The 19,510-nt window shown below is 38.4% G+C and overlaps 1 protein-coding gene and 1 pseudogene across 1 annotated transcript; both read right to left on the reverse strand.

Moving 5' to 3' along the window:
• Positions 1 to 12,369: 12,369 nt before the first annotated feature.
• Positions 12,370 to 16,964, reverse strand: LOC104601633 (uncharacterized). Its single transcript, XM_010265056.2, has 2 exons — positions 16,315 to 16,964; positions 12,370 to 13,404 (listed from the first exon to the last, which is right to left on the reverse strand). Exons 1-2 carry the CDS (start codon positions 16,927 to 16,929, stop codon positions 12,529 to 12,531), a joined length of 1,491 nt encoding a protein of 496 aa, XP_010263358.2. The 5' UTR covers positions 16,930 to 16,964; the 3' UTR covers positions 12,370 to 12,528.
• A 442-nt stretch (positions 16,965 to 17,406) lies between these two features.
• Positions 17,407 to 17,701, reverse strand: LOC104601696 (multiprotein-bridging factor 1c pseudogene; annotated as a pseudogene).
• Between the last annotated feature and the right edge of the window lie 1,809 nt (positions 17,702 to 19,510).

The following is a 19,510-nucleotide window of genomic DNA, read 5'->3' on the forward strand; positions in this document are numbered from 1 at the left end:
TTTATTCTTTTCCTATGTATTCATACACCAATTATGGATATTTTGACCTTAAACATAATGTTATTAATATATTTATGAAATTTATATGCATTTTTCAATATATCCAAACATTTTCATATTTTTTTTTCATCCATATTCATGCATTTTCCAAGCATTTCCTTATTTGTATCTATATACAAGTGGTCCAATAAGAAACTTTAACCCTTGGGCCTTACCAAATAGAAATCAGAGCTACCACCCTTGTGGAATGGGTGCATATATATCAAACGAACACCAATAACAAACAATAAGAAAAGATGAAGCCAAGGAGATAAGGTGGGGAAGGAAGGTTTTCTAAGAAGTCTAGGAGATTTTTGAGTAAATTATTATTCTTATCAATTTTGGGAACATGAATCAGTATAAACCAAAATATTAAGGGTGAAAAAGGGAAAGAGGTCCTACGGAGGGGTAAGCTTTGAAGAGCAAGGAGAAGCCTCAATTGAGTTGATTCAGATCTCTTACCTACACCTACCAAAATGACACTTCATCTGTACTACATTAGGTAGGGTTCTTGTGGGTAGGAGATCCAAACTCATGGTGAATTCAGATCTCCTGTATAGCTATAGTGAGGCGGGTAGGAGATCCAAACTCCAATTGGGTAAGGGAAGAAAGACGCCATGTGACATGGCATGTTTTGTTTTAATATATACTAATAGATGTAATTAAATCACTAACAATTTTTTATGAGTTAAATTAGAAACAACCAGCACAATCAATTATTTTCCAATCTAGCTAAATCAAGTGTTTCATTTCTATAGATATAAATTGATCCAAAACCAAAAGAAATACTAAAAAGCAAGAAGAATCTTCATTCATACAAGAATGGGCTTGCCTACCATTTTCAAGCTTATACACTTATAATAAGAAGGGTAAATTTCTTAAACTACCTTTATGATTTAGCTAATTGATTAAGTGTATCCTTATTGTTTGAAAATTGACTAATGCTATCCCTACTGTTTCTGACAATTGACTAATACTTCCCTTACCATTAGTGTCCATTAACAAACAAAAAATATTATTTTACCCTTTATTCTTCTTCAAATTTTCAAAATAAAAGCTTCACTCTCCATTACTTCTAAACACGTTCAGCAACCCAAATTCAAGCCCTTAAAGGTCTATAATTCTCTTTGTTGATTTTTTCGTTTCTTCTCTTATTTCTGCTGAATTATCAATTTTACCATGTAATCGAGAACCCCTTTTGGTTCAATTACAGGTACTTAGTAGCATCTCTGAAAAGTTCATTAACGGTAGCCATGAAATGAGGCAAACGATCAAATATAAAAAATAAGTTGATGATTCCATGAAACATCAAAAGAAGAGTATTATTATGGGCAATAAATCAGGTTGAAAATCCTAACCAAAGAACAGAGGAAAACCACAGCTTGTCTAGGTGGGATCCGAAGACTACAAAGAAGCTAAATTCGGTAGAGGCTCTATTGCCGACTCCGATGAACACCCAGACGCTCATTACTTCATAGAAAAATGATTAAAAATGAAACCAAAAACTAAGAAAACGAATATGAGAAGATGCGTGATAATAGTATTGCCTTCGTGTAACCAGGGAACAGGGGATAAGAGTAATTTGGAAATGGTCGTCGGCGAGATGAAGGGGAAAGGGGAATGTTGGAAATGACTTGCGACCATTTCGACTAATGGATGGCCGCGTCGGAAGAGGGAGGGAGTGCCATCCATCGATGTGGCCATCGCCATCACCAACGGCAACGGTCGCTGCAACTACCGAGCGGCGGAGCGTGCGCAGGCGGGCAGAGATCTCTACCACCCTCCCCCTCCTTTTCTCTACTTTAGAAATCTGATCCTTTCAGATTGCATGTCCAAGCGCCGGTTTGGTTGGATGGACGAGAATGTAAAGGGCATGTCGTTCATGAGAAAATGTTGTTAGGTGCCGAAGCCAGATGTTAACGGGCATAGATTAGGAGCGAATGTTGTTAGGCATCAATAAAGAAGACGAGAGCCCGAAAGGCGCCAGCCTCAGCTGCCGGCCGCCGTGCCAGTAAAGCCTTCTCCACATTCCCTTGTTCAAAAGCAAGATACGATCTTGGGAAAGCCTTTCGAAGATATTAAAGCTCATTACATGTTCGGAAAGGAACTCGTCACTACCGGGTCTCTCGAAAGTTGGCCACCATACTGAATGTTCCTAAGGAGACTGAGAAAGGCGTGAAGAGTAGTCTACGTGTACGGCTACCTTTGTGGACTTTGGACTGGTTGGGCATGACTTCCTGGAGAACTTGGACGTGATGTGTGAAGCCCAAACCAAGCAACGCCTATATAAAGGATTCACCTCCAACCTAACAAGGTAAGAGAAATGATGTGCAATTTAGCTCTTGCAATTCTCTTATTTAGCTCTTTCGAAAAATTTCTGATTCACTAATTTAAGCATCGCATTTCCCACCCTAGGTAAAGAAACCCTGGCCACTTTGACATTGCCTCCTTACAGGTCTCTTTAGAAAAATAGATAGCTCATTAGTTTATTCAGCTTGGCATTTGAGTCACCTCCCTAACAAGTAAATTTTCCAACTCGACATCCGAGTCACCTCTTAGCAAGGAAATCTCCAGCTCGGCATTTGAGCTATCATCCAATAGGGAACTATCAAAACGCGCATAATCAATTGGCACCGTCTGTGGAAACTACGACAAAAGTTAAGTTCTCACATTCTAAAAAATTAAATTCTCACCTTCAAGATTTCTCAATTTTCATCTTTTAATTTATGATTCCATCAACCCAATTATATTTTTGAGCAGCACCAACATCAAGAACAAGAATCGATTATTGGAGGGCAGAGCATTCATGATAAACCTTGAGAACCCCCCTGTGACAATTAGTAGTAGCCACATTGAACTCAGCACTCCCAGTACCCTAGATAAATACACCACCACCTCATGTGAATGCCCCTTTCTTCGTTGTAAAGCCATCAACGATTCCCGTAGGGATTGAAGCACGACGGTTTTATGAGCTGAAGCAAGAATCTCCAGATGTGGGCACAGGACGAGTGGTGCATTCATATCACCGTAGAATAAATAGCAACAGAGCGACCTCGACAACCAGTAGTCTGACCGGAGTGAGGCCTTCGTGGTTCCTGCGGGAGTTGACGACCAACAGACTGTGGAGAAGCCCTATCAACCTCAACTCATTCTACATTTATTTTCAACAATAGTCAGCCTGGGTGAAGACTCATTAGTTTTGTTTTGCGAGTTTGCCTCTACAGGTCGGGCCCTTCGTAGCTCCCACGGGAGTTGGCGGCCAACGGATTGCACGGACGCCCTTGCAGGTCAAGCCTTCCAAGGCTCCTGTGCGAGCTGATGACCTATAATTAGCAGAGCTGCCCTCGCAGGTCGAGCTCCTTGTGGCTTAGTATGAGTAGATGATTAGCGGGTTGATGCAGTACAGCCGTGGCACCGAACTACCGGCCAATGCCGACAACAACATATGTATCAGCAACCATTACAAGGGGAGTAGAACATGAATGACTAGTTTGGGCAAGCTTCTGTGATCTGGCCCAAATTGTATCCCAGCCCGAATTGTGAAGCCTCACTACTAATCAAGCTCTGTATGGATTCTATGAGAGTTGGAAGCGAACTGGATGTGGAACTGGCCTCATAGGTCGGTTCCCGTGAGAGTAGGTGATCCACGGATAGCAGAGCCAACCCCTCTAGGTAAGCCCCCCATGACTCCGGTAGGAGTAGGCGACCAATAGTTCCAGGAGCAAGTTCAATACATGTACACCATGATCTCACGAGCACCTACCCAGGGAAGCCAATCCCAAGTGATGACATAGAAGTAACCACCTTTAAAACTCTGACAGAATGATTGTCCACCTCGGCAACCTGGTCAAACTGAGCTCTAAGGGAAATCCATACTGCTTTTAGCTAAGGCTCCCTCAAGCCGACATTGAAGCACATCGACAATAGGAAGACCAAACTCAGAAGGATGGCCCACCCGTTTATCTAGCTCGACAACACGCCTAAATCGATCTCAAAGGACATCAATATCTCACCATAAAAAAAAAGAGATAAAGGAAGGGAAGACTAGTTTGCTTTCAACACCATTATAGAATCATTGATCTCTTTATAGCCGACCTCTACCTCGGGTTCAAGCTCCTTATCAACCTTTTCGGCTACTTCTTCGAGAAACCGGCTCGAGGGATATTGCATCACATTCTACCTGAGTGGAGTGACCTGACGAGGTAGTCACATAGTTAGAACCCCCTCTTAAGGACTGCATGATGAGCTTCGGTCTTAAGGTACTTAGTCGGATTGCAGAACCCCTTGATGGTTGCATCCCTAATAAGGTAAATGTCCTCGGGGTACCAGTTCCACCTCTCCTTGAGCGGATGAATTCGCTCTCGTGCCTTGATAATTAAGATGACAAGGTTCCGCATAAGGCTGCATTCAAACACTTGGACTCTTCCGACCAAAGGAACAAATTGGACTGACGCCAACGGCTATGAGCTCATCAAATTGTCATTCTGGGCCAAAGGAACAATCTACTCCCTTCGTCGAGTTTCCCTCAACTTAGGAGTGTGGGTGGGGGGAGGGCAATTGATGAGGGTGGATTTAGCCCTCCAATGACATCATGACAAATGGCATCTCGAAACAGTTGGACGACACCTAGACACCACCTAGGCGATGACTTATTCTAGCCAAAGTGATGGAATTCTAGATCGCGATCCGACTTCACCACCGACTTAGCGACCTCGACCATAACTTAGGCTGTCTAGCAGCACCTTGTCTAGGACTGACCTATAGCACCTTGTCACCAGCCGAAGTGACCTCGATGCGAGGAGCGACCTCCCTTGAAGGCTTGCCAGCCTAATTGAGGTCCTGGTGGCGACTTGCGAAACGTGCTCGCCAACCAATTCTACATGCACAATCCGCCACTATCGGGTCTCTCAGAAGTTGGCCCCCATACCAAATTTTTCGAAGGAGATCGAGAAATGCATGAAGACTGGTCTATGTGTACAACTACCTCCGTGGAATTAGGATCGGTTGGGCACGACCTCTTGGAGAACTCGGACGCGATGCATGAAGCCCATGCCAAGCAACGCCTATATAAAGGCCTCACCTCCAACCTAACAAGGTAAGAGAAAAGCTATACAATTTATCTCTCGTAGCTTTCTTATTTAGCTCTCTCAAAAAATCTTCGATTCACTAACTTAAGCATCGGAGTGCCCACCTCGTGTAAAGAAACTTGGGGCACTCTGACATTGCCTCCTTATAGGTCTCTTTAGAAAAATAGATAGTTTGTTGGTTTATTCAGCTCGGCATTCGAGTCACCTCCACCCAACAAGTAAATTCTCTAACTTGACGTCCGAGTCACCTCTTAACAAGGAAATCTCTAGCTTAGTATCTGAGTTTCCATCCAATAGGGAGCTACAAAAACGTGCATCATCATTACCCAATGATGGTCCTAGCTACTGGGGTCTAGGGAGGGGTAGACTAAACATGTGGTGACACATGATATTTCCAACAGAGAATAATATCCCAAAAAATTGTCACATAAACCAATAGAATTTTTTTATAGATAAAAGATTCTTTTATTAAGAAATTACCAAACTATGTACATAAAGACATCATAAGAGGCCTGGTTGAATTTTGTGAATGAACAAATAAATAGCATTCTAATGGCTGGTTGAATTTTAGAACCAAGATTCTAAGATTCGAATTCTAGAATTGAACCCTGAAAATCCCATCTATTCAAATTCTAGAATGGAGCAAGTAGTATGCTTTATAGCATTTTCCTACTGATTATTTATGATGTTAGTTGTAATTGATGATTCACATTTTATTTATATAATTTATAACCATACAACTGGAGCTATTCTACATTTTCAATGTTACGTACTCTATAGTTTACACTTTTTGTATGGTCATTTGGTTAAACCATTAAATAAATTTCAATTAAAGCAATAGCCAGTAGAACTCTTTATATAAGTGTTTTTGACATCATTTTTTTGGTTCATGGTACTTAGGACTAGTGTTGAGACTATCGACCATAGCTTTCCCCTTGACCATTAGAAGTTGATCCGCCACCTGGAGATATCTCCTCTTGAGTAGTAGTAGTTAATTTGGCTACTCAGTATATAATGATGCATAATTGGTTTTAATGTTAGGTGATGGTTCAACATCATGAGTTAGAGATGGACTTAAGGTATATAGGTGGTGATTTCTCAACTGGTAATAACTGTTGCACTTGTGTTGGAACCTTTAGAGTGTCTGAGAATGTTGGAGGACATGGAATATGTATGAACTCAACTTTTCCATCACTTGTACAATTAATGATTGCATATCTTAGTGATGCAGTATGGGATTTGGACAAATTGAATAAACATTTACTAAGTTGGTTTTTAAAGACCCATCTTAGTTGGTATTTACCAAGATAGATTTATTGTAAGAGTTTTGTGTTTATTTATCTTGATTCACATTTACTAAGATAGTGTCATAACGGGATTTTCGAATTTGTCTTTAATTAGGAATTTCTTTTTGAAGAGATTTAGTAGTGTTCTAATAAGGAGAGTTCAATTAGATTAGGAAACTTCCTTATAAGAGGCATAAGGAAGTATATTTAAAGAGTATCTAGGCCAAAGATAAGGCACTTCTATTGATTTTTCATAATTACTTAATGAAGAATTGGTCTTCTTCTTTTTTGACTTTGGTTTTTTTTTTTTTTTGAAGTTTCTTTGAATGTGATTTATTTTCAAACTGCACCATTTAGTATAAAAGCATAAGTTTGATCATTCTTAGGATTATGACTCCTAAAAAGAAACAAGTGGCTCACATCATAGAGTAGTAACTCAACAACAAAACACAAAGAGAGGTGGCAGAATTGATAAGACAAGTTGATGCACTTGCTCGAGAGTTGAGATCGCTAGGTTATCGTTCTAAGACAGGGGATAATAGCTTTGATGCAAGTGCTTCCACTTGTTCTTTTTTATCATGAAGGCAAACATCCATATCAATTGTAGTTGTGGGTAGTGAACAAAAATGGTGAGAAATGAGTCTCAAGATTTATATCTCAAAGTTTTATAGAGGCTCCTACACTTGTTCTTTATCATCATTAAGGCAAACAACCAAGATAGTTGTAGTTGAGGGTGATGAATAGAAGTCGTGGAAAATAGATCTATAATTTGAATTCCCAAATTTTCATAGAGGTATAGATCCAAATGAATTCAAATATGATGAACTTATTGATTGGATTAATATTGTTGAGATTGTAACAAAGGTAGTTCTATTGATTTTTTTCTTAAGTATTTAGTTAATAATTGTTCTTCCTATTTATTTTGGCTTTAATTATTTTCTTTGAAGCTTATCTGGATGTGATTTGTATTCTAATTGTGCTACACAATCATTATAAGTAGTGAGATGAAGATAAAAAATCTTTAGAGTGGACAAAGATATTATCAAGATTGAAAAGAATTAGACCATCACTGCTCCTTTTTTATTAGATGATCCATCAACATATAAGATCTAGGTTGATAGCTTATTTAGACAAGATGAACCATCTATTGGGCTTTTCAACTACTATTAAAAGTACACTTTACAATAAAGTTTGTCAAGGCTTGTGTTTTGATGAGGGCCTAGGCTTAAACTTCACATTAAACTCACTAAGCTCAACAACCTACTTCATTAGTCTAGTCAACACCTCGAGCTTTTACAAAAATTGCCTAAGTGTCTAGTTAGTGAGTATAACAATGGGAGTTCAAATCAGTCCTCCACAAGATTCCCCCCACAACGTCCCACAGCACATCCCCGCCGTGTGTTGGGAACATCTCCCGATGATGACATCATCATTTCTGATGTCATCATCGAGAGATGTTCCCAACACACGGTGGGGATGTGCCGTGGGGGGCTGATTTGATCTCTAACAATGGAATGTATTAGAAAATAGGGTTGTATTTTTTTAGTTGAAATGATTAAGGCAAATGACAACTTCTCTATATTGGGGACCTAATTTTGAATGTACGGAGGATTCTATTGACATAGTAAACTGGCCTTTAAACTTCATCTTTATCTTGTACTACCACCAAATTGATGACTTCCTCTCTTGTTAATAGGTAGAGGTGCAACATGCCTCTTGGGTTCTGGTTGGGTTAGTAGAGGTGGTGAGCTAAGGTAATCTTTTAGTTCTTAAAAACTCTTTGCCACTCGTCCATCTACTAAAAGTCCTTTGCCTCTTGATACCTCAAAAGAATGATAAACGTTGGCCCACAAAATTGGACATAATTTGTTTAAAGTGACAACTTTTTTAGTGTGCCTCTCCATATCCTTCATAGTCTCGGGTGGTCCCATGTCCAAAATAGCCTGGATCTTCTCTAGGTTTGCCTTGATGCTAGGTTTGTTTTATGCGATTATTAACTCATATAATACGGTCTCAGTAAATCAAATATTCCAGTAAGGTTAGAAATATGAGATTGATGATCAGTTTATAATCACATAGAATGAATAAAATCAAATGGGGTAATCTTTTAGTTCTTAAAAACTCTCTCACACTCATCCATCTGCTAAAAGTACTTCTTTGCCTCTTGGTACCTCAGAAGAATGATAAACATTACCCCACAAAATTGGACATGAATTTATTTAAAGCCACAACTTTCTTGGTGTGCCTCTCCACATCCTTCATAGTCCAGGGTAGTTCACTACAAAGACTTTCAGAATAGCTAAGATCTTCTCTAGGTTTGCCTCGATGCCACAATGAGTTACCATGAACTCCAAAAATTTTCCTAAGATGACATTGAAGGCACACTTGCTTAGGTGGAGTCTCATATGATACTATCTTAGTAAATCAAATATTTTAGTAAGGTTAGAAATATGAGATTGAGTTAATAATTACATAGAACAAATAAAATCAATTGAGGCTCCATAAGGAAATAACATATAAAATTAAATTAAAAAGAATAAGAAATAAATAAATAATAAAAATATAATTAGGGGAATTCTCTCATGATGGTTTGTTTTTGATTTGTTTTGTTGATATTTTCTTAGTCAATTGAAGAATATTTTATTTGTGCTTGTGCTCATCAGAATCCCATGTAGGCCCCACCTATTGGACTTCAGCCAGTGCCTTGGGTCTTGGAGTCACTATTAAATCAAATATATTTTTGAAAACCATTCCTTGAGGTTCTATCACCTCTATTTTATTTTACTAATGGGTGGCGACTCCAAAACAGCCCAAGTGAGTTGTTTCCTAATGTTCACTTACGTACTAAGGTTCTCAATATATTAAGTTTAAGAGTTGGGAGGAAGTGAGTTCAGATAACTATTGTAGTATACTTATGTATATTTGTAAGGAACCGATTGAATGGGAACTTCCATTGATGTACCTAATGTGATCATTTTTGTTTTCTTTTCGTTTTAAAATTTCTTTTTGACTCTAAAATTTCTATGAGTGGACATATTTACATCAAATCATTGGAGGCTTGGGCTAATTTCAGGCTCAGAGTATATAGCTTGTTCTTTGTTTTCGATTCATTCCCTTTAATTACTTGCGAATAGTTTGTAATTTGTCTTATTTTTTCCTAACTTTGTGGTATTAACCTTAAATTAATTAGGAAATAATGGGCAATTTGATAATTTTACCACCCACTATGATTTTAGTTAATGGTGCTAAAATTGTGTATATTTTCCAAATCCAGGGTAATTGATTGTTACACTTGAAAGTTCAAGACCTTAGGCTATGTTTGGTTTAAAGGAAAAGGTAGGGAATGGAAGAGAAAGTCAGGGAAACCAATAAGGTTTGTAAAGGTTTCCCTACCTTTCCCTTACATGGTACTTATTTATAATTTACCATAATCTTTTATGGTCTCTGATGACCAAAATGATGAAATGTTTTGGTAAACCATAATATCATCATGAGATGAACCTTTTGATAGTTTTTTTTTTTTTTTTCTTTCTTTTAAGACTTTGAAGAGGGTTTTGGTGGTTTTTAAGGAACTGAAACGTATGGATGTAACTTGGGTGGGCTCAAACTGAGCCTGAACTGACAAAACAAGTAATTTTCTTGGGACTGGGCTTGGATATTTTTGGCCATCGGGGTTTGGGTTCAATTCAAAATTTTTTTGTTTTTTTTTTGTTTTTATTTTCTGACCTTATATGCATGCATACTTTCTATACGTATACATATTTGGTTAGATGCATATACCATGGCAGAAGTACTTGAGGATAGTGTTCATAAAGACATCTCTTGATAGCCTGATCGACCCGACAGGGTGGCTCAAGTGGAATGACGATTTTGCGTTAAGCACTTTGTATTATGGGGAGTTCTTGAACACCGGCCCTGGTGCAAGCACAAGTGGACGAATAAAGTGGGCAGGTTTTCACGTCATGAGCAAGGCTGACGCCCAAAAGTTCACCGTTGGGAGTTTCTTCGGTGGAAGCTCTTGAGTTGCAGCTGCCGGAGTTTATTAGCAACAAAAAGATGAACAGGGGTTCCATATGAAGAATGAAGGCTATAATAGGGTTTATTTTCAATTTTGGAGAGAGAGGACTAGGATTTCTTTAGGAAGAAGAAGAATGGGGTTTCAGTCGATTACCAAGAAGAGAAGGCGGAGAGATTTCTTTGGGTTTTCGATGCATTTTGCAGAAAAAGAGGAAGAGGGGCAGTTTTGTCATAAAAAGTGCATCAAAGGCATTTCCAATAACCCATTAAAAATATTCCAACTCTACTAACCCATTAAAAATATTCCAACTGTCACTGAGTCCTATCTAGCGTAACGATTGGCTAATGCCTTAATTAACCCATCCGTTAGATACTATTTTAAAGAAATACCTATTTTTATACAATAATTAAATATTTCTAAAAATAAAAATATAATAATTTTGGGTGGTCAGTATTCTGTAACTCTTTTTCCATGCATGAATTTGTTTTATTAGGCTTAGAGAATTAATTTGCATATAATTAAAGAGAGAATGGGAAATTTGCATATAATTAAAATTGATATTTTATTTTTATTTCTTTTCTAAACCTAGTAAAGCAAATTTATGCATGGAAAAAGAGTTACGGATAGAGGTGAGCAAAAAACGAAAAAACCAAACCGAAAATTGGTTAATCAAACTGGTTGGTTCGGTTTTAGTTTGGTGTTTGTAAAAAACTGAAGGTGCCAGTTTGGTTTTGGTTAACCAATTTAAAAAACCGGTGGTTAACTGAACTTATCGGTATATATGTTTTTCTATATATTTTCTATATATTTATGTATATTATATATATTTTACATACTATAAATTAATAAATATGCATTATATATAAAATATATATTTATAATATATTATATATTATTTATTATTTAAAATATAATATTATATATATTTATAATATTTATTATAATTATAATAAATATTATAAAGTCATAAAAACAGAAAAAAACCAACGACCAAACTGGTTAACCGATTAACCGACTAGTTTCGATTCGGTTCTGATTATTGGTTTTCCACTACCTATTTGATTCACAAAAAAGACCCACGATTCAGTTACCCGAACCACAAGCACCCCTAGTTACAGACCACCCAAAATTATTATATTTTTATTTTTTGAACTATTTAATGAATGCATAAAAATAGGTATTTCTTTAAAATAGTATATAACAAAGGTATTAATTAAGGCATTAGTCAATCGTTATACTAGATAGGACTTAGTGAGGCGGAATAGTTTTAATGGGTTAGTAGAGAGGGGAGTAGAGGGAAGTTAGTAGGAAATCCGGACTGTACGGTGGATGCACCTCATGTTTAATTGCCTTTTATGATATTACCTTGCAAAAGATGCCTTGTGTGTGCGATATTTTATAGAAGAGCTACTTTTTGTTGGGAATAGAGATCAAATTCTATTATTGCAAGTACAGAAGTATCTATTCACTAAGGGGGTGTTTTGTAGTGTAGATGAAAAGTTGGTAGGTATGTATTATTTCACATCACACCTTGTGGTAGAGACCAATTCATATCATACCAGAATCTATAATTGTTCTGGAATGTGAAATGTGGACAAATTGTACGACAGTCCACACTTTTTGATTTTATGTATCTTATATACATTTATGAATGATCTACATCAACATTGTAAGAAATGACCCAGAAATGGAACTATTCTGGCCACCGGTTTTCAGGTCGACGGTCCGACCATCCGGTTTGAATGAACGGCCTATTCTGACAAACAAATTAAAAGAATTCGTCCACGAAATAAACACAGTGTAATTTTCCCATAAAGAGGCATAATTTTATAATTTTACCTCGGAACATCCAGCTGATTTCCAAAACCATATAATTAGTTTAACATGGTCATTTCAAAATAGCAAGATGCTTTAAGAAAAACATTTGAAGAGACATGTACAGGAGCTTGTGGACAGAGGGGGTAGTGATTATTAATACAAGATATGCCTGGACTCAAGAAGCGACCAATTAATGCCAAAACACAAAGCACAGAGATAAATAAATGCATGCATGCATATGTTCCACAAGTGTTTCTTAAATTCTAGGAGAAAACATTGATCAAACTGTGTAATCCTGGTGGCTCCCTTTCCTCTGCTTTCTCTTACCTTTCATCCACTTGTATGTTAAGCGAATGCTATGGCTAAGAACGAGCAAGGTCATCAGGCCCAACCATGTGCTCACTGCTATTATCAATTGACGGTCCAGTTCTTTTAACACAGTACGTGGTGTCAAGGCTAATATCGAAAACAAGTAAGTTAAAGCCATTGATGTGACTGCAAGCCACATGATCACCATCAAAAACCACATAAAATACCTATGACTGAATGGTAATCCGCTTATCATAAATAAAATTATACTCAGAGAGGCAACGAAACTTGTTGTGTTGAAACGGAAAAGACGACGAAATGTTATATGGTCCTCGTGAGCCATTACAGACTTGCCTGCTTCAGGAATGCTTGGAGATGGAGCTAGTTCAGATGCATTACCACCATTATTTTTCAGCATGTCGTCTAGCGTCAAAACACCACCTGGGGGGTTTACTCCCACTTGAAAGGCCATGGTTGCAATCAATATCGCCACCACCATCAATGTGTTGCGCATATCTTCCATCCACGTTTTCTTCTTAAAAGTCTCATTATTTTCGGAGGTGTCTTGTTGTTCTGCCTGGTCGTCTGGATTCTTTCGGTCGACCAGGGGCTTATCACTTCGCCCTGTAAATCCAGTATCATATGGTGTTGGGAGTGTATCTCTGTCTCGTATTGATGCTGGAGGTATACTCCTAGCTCTTAAAGCTCCCACACTAAGAAGGGCCTCTTCGATTTCCACATCCTTCAGGTCTCTTGGACTTCTCATTAAAACATCCAAGGCCGTTAAGGAGTTGGCGTTCAAAGAGTTCACGTTAATTGCAGTTTTGCTAAGCAAAAATCTGATGGTCTGCACATTTGTCAACATAATATGGTTGAGATAAGGCTTGGACGAGGATGATGAATTATTTATCTGCTTAAGTAAAATTAACTAAAAAGTTAATCGGGTGAAGCAATGCTTTAATAATAGTAGTAGTAGTAATAATTTATTATTCTTATTATTCTTATTATTATAATTATTATTACTACTACTACTGCTACTATTATTATATCATAAATTTTTGCTATTTTATCTCTTTTTATATCATTTTATCATTTATTGACATCTTTTACACAATTTTACTATTTTTATCATTAAATGCTCTATTTTATATATTTAATTTTTATTACCATTATTGTTTTTTTGTTTTATTTTTTGTTATATTTATAATAGTTTTTACTATTTAATCATTTTTACATTATTTTTATTTTTATTGATACTATTTATTGATTTTTATCATATTTTATATTTTGTTTTATTTTTGTAATATTTTTACAATATCCTATTACTTTAATCATTTTATTTTACTTTTATTTACATAATGACTTTCAAGGGTAAATTTGTAAAATACAAACTTCTTAGACGTCACAGCATTCAAATTACTGAACAATCCCACCATATTCAGATGTTTGCAAAAGCAGAAAAGCAAAATTTCCTCCAAATGCTTTTAGAGCTTTTTCGAGGGTTTATTTGCTTTTCAAACTTTAGACTTTAGTTTACTGAACACCACCTAAGAAACCCAAAATCAGGTTAACATATAAATAGTAGAATTTCCCTTATCTGAAAGGAAGCCCACAACTTTTTTTCTCATGCGAAACAAGACATGCGACAACAAAAAACACTGATTAGATGAATGTTTTTATCAAGGACAATTTGATTGGGTTTGATGGATTAGTAAGACGTATTAATTGAATTGGATCAATGGAGATTTAGTGGTCTAAATTGCAAAGTATTTATTGGATTGGATTTATATTGGATTTGGTCACATTGAACCAATATTTGGTCCATTAACAGAAGATAAAGGGTACAGATGTTAATTAATGGATTAGATTGGTCCAAACATTGAATTGGATCAGTCCAAAATGGTTCAAAATATTCATCAAATTGAATTGGACCTAGTCTATAATGACTCATATTGGACCAGGTTGGGTTAAAACCAATATGTAGTTCATTGACAATCCTATCTCCACAACTCATGTCTATTTACTAACATGCATCTTTTCCCTAAAATACTTCTCGGGTGGGAATGATGACCGAGTGAGAGGACTCTTTGATTTTGGGTTAAGTCTTGAGTGAGTAAGAAGATTACTTACAATGAAAGGATGTGGTGTTGTTAGTTGTGACCAAGGACTAAAGTATCAATATTGAGTATCGAATCATACAACTTGGATATGGATACCGATATACTTTGGAAATGCATGGATACTAATGAAAATTATGAAAGTGCTTGAAAATGCTAGGAAAGCATATATAAATTTCATAAATATATTAATAACACTAAATTTAAAATCAAATAACTACAAATAATGAATAAATACGTAGACAATGTATTACTTTAACAGTATATATGAACAACTATATTATAATTAATATGTTGAGATGCATAAATGTCATATAATTACTTCTCCCTTTCTTTCCCTCCCGTCTTCTTCACACTGTTGGTTGCTAGGTGGACGTGGAAATAGGTTGAATTGTGAGATAAGTATTTATGTATTAGCCTTTGTATTTATCCAATATGGTTATATTAAATTAGGGCTATAATTGTCATTTCCGCAAATATAAGTATTTATAGGATAAGTGATTCAACAAACACTTGAACCTCCAGAGGTTTGACCTAAAATACTTATACCTACCCTCTCACTTTTCACACGACTTAAACCTCCCTTGTCAGAATAGGGGTGGCATTATATTTAACTGTATTAATGAAAAGACCATTTTGGCCTTCGAAATTCTTTAAATTTATAAAGAAAACCACCGAACTGAATAACGGAGCGTTTTTTTTTTTTTTTGACAAAACTAGCAAACATTGACTGTATTCTGAATCACTTCACCGTCTATTTTGTAATATCACTTCATCGTCCACTCTTTGTATTCTGAATCTCTGTATACACAGATAGTGGATGTTGACGTTAATCTGGAACCTGTTTGGCGGTACAGGAAGTGCAGACCTAATATGCTATAAAAGGACCAACAGCCATAGTGAGTACCCAGGGGAACAGAGTTCTGAATTCCCCAGTTTTGTAAGCAAAAAGAGGAACTCTGATCAATTGCTACCAGAGGGGGGATCTCGATCTTGTGCATCGATAGTTGTTCATACGCAAGCAAAGGGGCAATGAGGGGTTTACAAAAAAATTTGGACGGAAGACTATGGAAGGGAACTTTTTGTCTGATTACGTCACTCTACAGCGAGGTTGTCTGATTACGTCACTCTACGCAACTTTTAGGGTTTAATATCGTAATATATTTAAAAAAAATTAAAAAATAGGTTAAATTTTAAAAAATAATATCAACAAAACACAAAAATACTATTCATCTTCTTGCCATTTATTCACCAGAGCCGCCATCCGCCGCTGCGCAGAGGTGGTAGTGGCGGCAGCAGCGGATAGAGGAATGACCACCGGCGCCGCCGCCACATCTGCCTCCGGCCACCTCTAGCAACGTTGCCGAAGGTAAAGGCAGAGGTGAGCGGAGGCGGCAACGAGCGGCGGCGGCGGACGGTGAACAAACAGTAATTAAGAAGAATAATGTTTTGAAAAATTAACCTATTTTTGAAAATTTTTTAAATATATTACTTTTTTTTTATATTAAACCCCAAAATTGCCCTAAACATAAAAAGGAGTGTTACGCACTCTGAGCAATATTATTGATCTCGGAAGAAATTAAACGTCATAGATGTCTAACCAAAATCAAACCAAAGTTAGGGAAGCATGAAAGTCTTACATCAATCTGCCGATCAGCGACTGCAAGATGCAGGATTGTTTTGCCATCATCATCTTTGGAGTTCACGAACTCATAATCATCACCAGTTGAGTTCACCAACAGCTTTAGGGCGTCCAAGCGATCATTCTTGACGCAGAGGTGCAGGATGGTCTGCCGACGATCCACAAGCATCCGGGTCGCTTGGGGTCTCATCCGAACCAGCTCTTTTACCACCTCCACTCGGCCCTGAATCGCTGCCAGATGGAGAGGGGTGTTGCCATCCCGATCCCGAGCAAAACAAACTTCTGGATTGGCAATGAGCAGCTCTCTTACAAGCTGAAGATGCCCATTTGCGGAGGCCAAGTGAAGGGGTGTTTGTCGCCGTCGGATGTCAGGCTGGGTAGCAAGCCGAGGCTCGCAGCAGAGAAGCTCTCTACCGAAATCGACGTGACCCAGCACAGATGCTATGTGCAGAGCAGTTTCAGTGGGACAAGCCACACTGGCTCTATGGAGAATGAGCTCGTCCTCTTCAAGCAATCCGTGCAAGGAGTTCACACTCCCTTCCAAGGCTGCTTTCCGAAGCCTCTGCATTCTCTGCATCTCAAAAAGCTCTATCTCATCTCTCTTGATTTCCATTCTAACTATATATGTGATTAATTAATCAAACAAGTACTCACTATGAACCCACAATTGCCTTCTGCCTGCTCCAAATATATACTACTTCGGTGAGCTCATTGGGGATTTTTAAATAGGGTTATGAACACGAGATAAGTAATTATGATTGCGTCAACCAGCAGGTATCACCATCAGGTTTCATCCCGGATTTGAAGGTTCATCCTCACCCTCATCCCGAATTTGTATATTCACTGTACAGTTAGGATTTAGAAGTTTTAGAAAGCTCTGCATTTCCTTTTTAGATTAGGAAAGACATGATCGAATTTGTATATATATCATAAGATATCAATGAAAATGAGGGATATAAGGTTTTCGAAATTTTTCATGGTATCAGAGCCAGCATTACTGTTCGCTGCGCGACCGACGGTTATTGGCTGCAGATCTTGTTCCGACCACAACCTATTATCGACGACTCTGAGTCCCAGTTCCTAGAGGAGCTCCATCCGAAGCATTTATCTTCCCCTCGCTTTTTGTATCGCCTGTCTCACCTCCGTCGACACCTTGTCCAGCGCCGCAGGCTCTGTTACCTCGTCGAGTTTCCTCGTGTTCACCACCGTCGCCGGTTTCTTATTCGAGCTCGCGTCGAACTTCTTCACCGTCTGAACCGCTGCTCCGGAACGCAAGGCCTGGTTCATGACTTTGGGATCTCAAGGGCCAGGGCATTGGGCTTGGATTTGTGCAGGACGGCTGGTTCCCAGTCCTGAGTAAGGGCTCCAGAAACTCTGCTTGGCATCCTTGAGTTGATGGATAAAGAAAAGGCGACGATTTCTGATACCAGCACTAAAGTGCGAGTGAGGCAGGGGAGTGCTCTGTTATTTATTTCATTTTTTTAGACTCTCCACAGAGTAGGCCTCTTCCCATCTTCTTGGTTTTCGTTCTTTGCTACTTCGTTGATTGACTCTGGTGGCTTCTTCCCATCTTCTTGGTTTTCGTTCTCTACTGCTTCGCTGATTGACTATGGCATCTTCTGTGGTTTTTCTTCGTTTGTTTTAAGTTGCTCGAACTCCCGCAGCCATCTTTCCACAGTTTGTTCAGGTTTCAGTCTACTTTGTTCGCTCGAACTCCCGCTGCCATAGTAAGGAAGCTTCTTGGTCCTTCCGCTTCGACGACGCCTAGTTTTCGCTCGGCGTTGCGGGATCGGAGGAAACCAGACAGGAGCTCGGGTTTGACTCGGAATCGGCGGAATCACTTGTTCTGATTTCTTCGTGAGTCTCATTAGGATCGTCCATCTACGTGTTTCTTGCAATAATTAAGCAGCTCGGACGAATCTTGCTGACCGGCTACCATGGCTGCCAACAACGAAAGGATCGGTGAGAGCTCAAGTAAGTCTGAATGGGGGGGAGACAGACCCCGCGGTACGTCGGCCTGGCATGGAGCAGGTCGAGGAAAAGGGGGTGGACCCTTTGGTGGACGTGACCGAGGTTCAGCAAAAACTCATGCTGCTCAGTCATTGGTAGGGCATGAGGTGGCTGCTAATGCAGCCGTAACTGACGGAGACAGGACCGGACTGAACGGGCTTAATAACGAGTAATGGCAAACTCTTGTAAGAATGCTTGATGCTTACAAAACCCGGACTAATGAAAAACTCTCTGGTAAGACTTACTCCACTGAATGGATTGTTGACTCTAGGGCGTCACATCACATGACAGGGAATTTAAATGTGCTCGTCGACACCTATGATGTTGCACCTTGTCCTGTTAGGTTACCCAACGGTGCACACACCGAGGCCGTGAAAGAAGGCACCGTTGAACTTGGAAATAATTTTAAATTGCTGCACGTATTATATGTCCCAAAACTCATATGTAATTTATTGTCAGTAGGTCGGTTACTTCGTGACAAAGATTATATTGTGACGTTTACTAATAAGTTGTGTGTGATACAGGACCGCATCTCGAGGACTCTGATTGGTGTGGGTGAACAGCTTGATGGGGTCTATGTCTTCAAGGGTGTGGCGCCGGTTCGAGTTTACAAGACAGATGGAATTGGGTCATGCGATTTGTGGCATTGGAGATTGGGACACCCTCTTATCAAACGGTTAGCTTACTTCTTAATCTCAGTAATAGTAAGAACAAAACCTGTGATGTTTGTTTGAAGGCAAAACAAACTAGAGATGTTTTTATTCAAAGCAGCAATAAGGTGATTGATTGTTTTGCATTAATTCATTGTGACCTATGGGGTGCTTATAGAGTACCTACATCTTGTGGTGCGGTATATTTTCTAACAATTGTTGATGATTATTCTCGAGCGGTTTGGATTTATTTGCTGGCTGAAAAAAGTGAAGTTGGTAGAACATTCAAAAATTTTTGTGTCATGATTGAACGACAATTTAATAAGAAGGTTAAGGTGGTAAGAAGTGATAATGGAACATAGTTTAAATCCTTGAAGTCATATTTTGACGAGCAAGGAATTTTATTTCAAACTTCCTGCGTTGGGACACCACAACAAAATGGTCGTGTGAAGAGAAAGCATCGTCATATTTTGAATGTAGCTAGAGCACTCAGGTTTCAAGCACATATTCCGATCAATTTCTGGGGTGAGTGTG

Source organism: Nelumbo nucifera, chromosome 8 (genome assembly GCF_055504915.1).
Source record: "Nelumbo nucifera cultivar China Antique chromosome 8, China Antique-T2T, whole genome shotgun sequence".
Classification (NCBI taxonomy): Eukaryota; Viridiplantae; Streptophyta; class Magnoliopsida; order Proteales; family Nelumbonaceae; genus Nelumbo; species Nelumbo nucifera.